This window comes from Vombatus ursinus, unplaced genomic scaffold (genome assembly GCF_900497805.2).
Source record: "Vombatus ursinus unplaced genomic scaffold, bare-nosed wombat genome assembly UNPS02014669.1, whole genome shotgun sequence".
NCBI classification, from domain to species: domain Eukaryota; kingdom Metazoa; phylum Chordata; class Mammalia; order Diprotodontia; family Vombatidae; genus Vombatus; species Vombatus ursinus.
This window is the reverse complement of record NW_020954447.1, coordinates 9,228-15,709: the sequence shown is the minus strand read 5'-3', so window position 1 is coordinate 15,709 and position 6,482 is coordinate 9,228. Positions and strand designations below refer to the sequence as shown.

The 6,482-nt window shown below is 35.7% G+C and overlaps 1 protein-coding gene across 1 annotated transcript; it reads left to right on the top strand.

Annotated features, from left to right (window-relative positions):
• Positions 1-4,570: 4,570 nt before the first annotated feature.
• LOC114042677 (zinc finger protein OZF-like) lies at positions 4,571-6,479 on the top strand (the record flags this gene model as incomplete). Its single annotated transcript, XM_027861362.1, has 2 exons — positions 4,571-4,601; positions 5,220-6,479. Coding segments are annotated over exons 1-2 (1,291 nt in total), but the record flags the coding sequence as incomplete, so codon positions are not given.
• Positions 6,480-6,482: the final 3 nt, after the last annotated feature.

Here is a 6,482-nt window from a genome sequence, read left to right as displayed (position 1 = left end):
AACTGATAAATAGGAATATGTCCAGAATAATTTTACATAGATATACTAATTTGTGTCCAATGGTGGCTATATCTTTTGTGGGGATTGGTGGGGAAGAAAAGAAAAGAAAAAAGAGAGTTTCAAAGAAAGCAAGGGAAAGGAGTTGAAGACACCAATTGGAAATGGCCATCTCTAGCTGTTCAACCATAAAATGAAGGAAAGATATTGGACACCATTTCCTGGGGATGCATGGGGCATGTGAGAGTATTTTAAGGATTAGAGAGAAATTATTTTATTTGTAGTAATAGGGAAAGGGTCATTAGTGTGACCCTATCACCCTGGAAGCAGAGCTCTACTTTAACAAACACTTAAAAGTCAAGTAATAGATAGGAAAATGAACAAACAATGAAAAAAACTCTGACCATGAAAAGTTAGTATGATGACAAGGAAAATCAAAACACACATGCAGAAGATGACAAAGTCAAAGCTCCAAGATAAATATGAATTAGTCTCAGGCCATGGAAGAGCTCAAAAAGGATTTTGAAAATCAAGTAAGAGAGATAGAGGAAAATTTGGGAAAAATGATACAAAAAAATCATGAAAATGTGTATACAGCTTGGTGGAGGAGACAGAATATAGCACCTTATAATAGAAAATAACACCTTGGGGAAGCTAGGTGGCACAGTGAATAGAGCTCTGGCCTTGGAGTCAGGAGGAGCTGAGGACCAGCCTCAGACACTTAACACTTACTAGCTGTGTGACCCTGGGCAAGTCACTTAATCCCAATCGCCGCACCGTAAAAGCAAAAAAACAACCAAAAAAAGAAAATAACACCTTAAAAAACAGACTAGGCCAAAAGGTAGAAGAGGTGCAAAAAGCCAATGAGGAAAAGAATGCCTTAAAAAGCAGAATTGGCCAAATGGAAAAGGAGGTCCAAAAGCTCATTGAAGAAAATAATTCCTTAAAAATTAGAAAGGAACAAATGGAAGCTAATGACCTCATGAGAAATCAAGAAACAACAAAGGAAAACCAAAAGAATGAAAAAATAGACAACTATGAAATATCTCATTGGAAAAACAACTGACCTGGAAAATAGATCCAGGTGATATAATTTAAAAATTATTGGACTATCTGAAACAATTCAAGTATTTATGGAGCCAAAGTCAGGATCACATAAGATTTAGTAGCTTCTATCTTAAAGGATCAGAGGGTTTGGAATATAATATTCCAAAGGGCAAAGGAGCTAGGATTACAACCTAGAATCACCTACTAAGAAAAACAAAATGAATATATAATGAGATAATAGAACTTTCAAGCATTCTCCATGAAAAGACCAGAACTAAATAGAAAATCTGACTTTCAAATACAAGACTTGAAGAGAAGCATAAAAAGGTCAACAGGAAAGAGAAATCATAAAGGACTTCATAAGTTTACGCTATTTCTATTCCTACATGGGAAAATGATAGTTTTAACTTCTAAGACCTTTCACATTATCAGGGTAATTAGAAGGAGTATATATAGACAGAGGGCACAGGTGTAAGTTGAATATGAAGGGATGATATCTAAAAAATAACAGTAATAGGTCATGGAGGAATGTACTGGGAGAAAAGGAGAGGGAGAATGGGGCAAATTATCTCACATAAAAGAGATAAGAAAGGGTTTTTACTTTATTCTCATCAGAATTGGCTCAAAGTAGGAATAACATACACATGAAGTTGGGTTTAGAAATTTCTTACCCCACAGGAAAGTTGGAGGAGAAGGGGATATGAGAAGGGGGTGGGGTGATAGAAGGCAGGGTGGATTGGGGGAAGAGGTAGTCAGAAACAAAACACTTTTGTGGAGGGACAGGATAAAAGGAGAGAGAGAATAGAATAAACAGGTGGAGGAAAATAGGATGGAGGGAAAGACAGCAATAGTAAGTTTAAAAAATTTGAAGAAAGTTTCTCTGATAAAGGCATCATTTCTCAAGCACATACAGAACTTAGGCAAATTTATAACAGTGTCATTCCCCAATAGATAAATGATCAAAAGACATGATCAGTTTTCAGATGAAGTGATAAAAGCTATCTATAGCCATACAAAAAATAGTCTAAATCATTATTGACTTGAGAAATGTAAATTTAAACAATTTTGAGGTATTACCTCATGACTATTAGATTGGTTACTAGGACAGGAAACGTAAATGACAATTGTTGTAAGGAACATGGGGAAAATGAGACATTAATGTACAGTTGGTGTAGTTCTGAACTGATTCAACCATTCTGCACAGCAATATGGAATTATGTCCAAAGGGCTGTAAAAGCATGCATACCCTTTGACCTTTCAATACCACTACTAGGTCTGTATCCCAAACAAGATTAAAAAAAAAAAGCAGGAGGACCTATATGTACAAAAATATTTATAGCAGCTCTTTTCTGAGGGCAAAGAATTGGAAATTGAGGTAATGCCCATCAATTGAGGAATGACTGAACAAGTTGTAATACGTGATTATGCTGGAATACTATTGCTATGATGAGCAGGATGCTCTCTGAAAAACCTGAAAAGACTTGCATGGGCTGATGCAAAATGAAATGTATTGTGTACTAAGTAACAGCAACATTGTAAGATGAATGACTTAGCTATTCTCAGCAATACAATGATCCACAACAACTCTGAAAGACTTATGGTGAAGAATGGTATCCATCCCCAGAGAAAGAACTGATGGTGTGTGAATACAGATTGAAGCATACTTTTTAAACTTTATTGTTCATGAGGTTTTTTTTTTTTTGTCTACATTTCCTTTTACAAGAAGACTATTGTGGAAATGTTTTCATCACATTACACATATATAACCTGTATCGAATTGCTTGCCTTCTCAATGAAGGAGAGAATTTGGAACTCAGTGTTTTAAAAATAAATGTTAAAAATGTTTTTTAAATGTAACTGGAGAAAAATAAAATACTAAATATTTTTTTGAAGAAGAGCTGAATAGAGGAGAAAATATTCAGTATCAAATGAAAGCAGTAGCTAGAGTTTAGACAGCACTTACTATGTGTCATGCACTGTATACATATTGTCTCATTTTATTTTCATGAGAACCTTAAGAGTTAGGTGCTCTTATTATCCTCATTTCACAGATTAAAAAAAAACTGACACAGAGTTCTTGTGACTAACCTAAGGTCATAGAGCTAGCAAGTTTCTGAGGTGGGATTAGAACCTAGGTTCTTGTGATTTGAAGTCCAGCATTCTATCCACTGCACCACCAGTTGTATTCTGATTTTTAAAGAGAATAGTGGGGAAATGCTCACTCATGGATGAGGTGGAAAATGGAAGGAGAATTTGACAAGCTTTTGCTAAAGGATGGAAAGTAATTTTTTTAACTCTCTAACATTAAGTCACAATGAATTACTAATTACTATGACAAAAATTTCTTTTTCTATTGGCTCAACATAACTACTGCATTACATGACAAATGTACTTGAAAGTCAATTGCAAATGTTGGTTTATTATTATTAAATTATTAATAATTATATACAAAACAGTCTTTGAAAGGATGGAATTTATTTAGACATGACTTTGTTTTCTACCACTGGTAAACTGGCTACACATTCAGTGAAACTCTACTGAATGATTAACCCATGTTGCCAATCAAGTCCTTTGAAAAGTTTGGATGGAAAAAGTAACATAAACAAAGGAGAATTTCAAAGTAGAAAACAATCTTAGCATTTCAATGATCTGTTTTTGTAGAAAGGTTGTGGTGGGTCATAATGGTTTCATGATGACCTCTACTGTGCATGCCTAGTGATCATGATTTTCAAATAGCCTGCCCTCACTAATGTAAGAATGCAAACCCGAGTAAAATCTTGATCTGGTGATTACAAGGTAGATCAAGAATGAGAGAACCACTCTGGTGCAGTGATAGCCTCTTATTCTTTGCATTCCTGTGACCATTTACACATGAAGGTCCAGCCTTCCTGGAAGTTTGGAAACAATTTCATGTCAAGTTGAGAAACTGTAAGAATATGTTGCACATAGTCAGAAGCACTCAGAATTTGAGTTACTTGCTGCACAATTCCCAAAAGCAGTGTATTCCAGATCATCATATTTAGAAATCACTGCAGAAAGACTGTTGTTAAGGTTGAAACATTCACATACTTCATGTTTCAGAGGATAAATATCTTTGTAACCAAATTGGACAATCATTTACCACTCCAGGTGCCACTGACCAATTTTTAGCTCAAGTCCCTTGAATCATTGACAACAATCCTTGAAGGGGTTTGTGAACTTTGAAAGGGGAAGGAGTGCAAGAGGACCAATATTGAAGCACTCTATTCATTTTTGTAGAAGAAGATGATGAACTAAAATTCCTATATCAGACTCATATTTTGAGATATGGGCAAAGCCATGCATTCTTTTAATTGGGTATTTTAGAAGGATTTTAATTTTATTTTATTGAGCAGATGAATTTAATGATATTTTTTAAAAGAAATAAGGAATGGCTGTCTAAAAAAATTAATGGGCCATAGGTTCAAATCCAGCCTCAGACACTTGACACTAGCTATGTGACCCTAGGCAAGTCACCTTATGCCAAGTGCCTCACCAAAAAAAATTAATGGGTCAGAACAAAATCTCTTATGCCTCAGGTAAATAAAAAAAAGTGTTAGTATTCTGCATGCGACATCAGATAATAGAACAGAAAAAATAAGATTGAAATTGATTGCCAGGGAAGTTGTATGTGGCTTACAGGTAGTATATATCGTGAAATAATTTGAACATTTAGTATATGTGCACCAAATGGCATTGTATCTGTGAAGAAGGGATTGAAAGTGCCGTCAATGAAAGGGAAAGAGAAAGATTAAAGTGAAGATAATTGGTCAAATACTGCGGAGAGAGCATGGTCATTCACAAAGTTTGAATTCTAGTGTCACCTGTTGGGATTTTGGTGAAGTCACTCAGCCATTCTGAGCTCATGGTCTGAGTGGTGAAAGTGAGGAGAATAATGGCCTTGCCTGGATCACAGGTTTGTTGTGAAGATCCACTGTGATTATGCATGAAGCTCTTTGTAAATTAAATCATCCTTGGGATGTGAGCTAAGGGCATTTTAAATTATTAGTTCAGCCCTTTTAAGATTTTTCTCTTTGAATGAGGAAATAAAAAAGTAAATGAGTTTATGTTCTGCTAATGAAATGAAGGTAATATAAATAGATTTATGTGTATGAATGGTTTCTGTATTTGTTTTATTGTTTTTTTTTTTTCATAAGGAGAGAGCAGACTTGAAAGTAAGGAAACTACAGCAGAGCTAAGCCTTTCTGTGGAAGAAACTCATAAGCAAAGATTCAACAATGATGGTCCTGGTGACATCAGTTGCAGAGAAATCTGTACTTCACTTGAGAGAATCCACACCAGAGAGAAATCTTATGAATGTAACCAATGTGGAAAGACTTTTAAGTGGAAGGGCACTCTTGTTCAACATCAGAGAATCCACAGAGGAGAGAAACATTATGCCTGTAATCAATGTGGAAAGGCTTTTAGAGACAGGAGTGTTCTTACTCGACATCAGAGAATCCACACTGGAGAGAAACCTTATAAATGTAATCAATGTGGAAAGGCTTTTACAAGGAAGTCTGGTTTCATTTTGCATCAGAGAATCCACACTGGAGATAAACAATATGAATGTAATCAATGTGGAAAGACGTTTATATGCAAGGGCACTCTTGTTCAACATCAGAGAACCCACAATGGAGAGAAACCTTATAACTGTAATCAATGTGGAAAGGCTTTTAGGGAAAGTAGAGGTCTTCTTGTACATCAGAGAACCCACACTGGAGAGAAACCTTATGAATGTAAACAATGTGGAAAGACTTTTACATGGAAGGACAGTCTGGTTCAACATCAGAGAATCCACACTGGAGAGAAACCTTATGAATGTAATCAATGTGGAAAGGCATTTAAGTGGTCTACCAATCTGACTGTACATCAGAGAATGCACACTGGAGAGACACCATATGAGTGCAATCAATGTGGAAAGGCTTTTAAATGGTATACCAGCCTTACTCTACATCAGAGAATGCACACTGGAGAGAAACCTTATAACTGTAATCAATGTGGAAAGGCTTTTAGGGAAAGTAGAGCTCTTACTCTACATCAGAGTATCCATACTGGGGAGAAACCTTATGACTGTAATCAGTGTGGAAAGACTTTTAAAAAGAAAGCTCAGCTTGTTGTACATCAGAGAACCCACTCTGGAGAGAAACCTTACAAATGTAATCAATGTGGAAAGGCTTTTAAATGGTGGAACAGTCTTACTCTACATCAGAGCATCCACACTGGAGAGAACCTGTATGAATGTAATCAGTGTGGAAAGACTTATACACATAAGGCCAGTCTTGTACAACATCAGAAAATCCACACTGGAGAGAAACCTTATAAATGTAATCAATGTGGAAAGACTTTCAGATGTAGGAAGAGTATTCATTTACATCAGAGAATCCACACTGGAGAAAAACCTTATAAATGCAATCAAT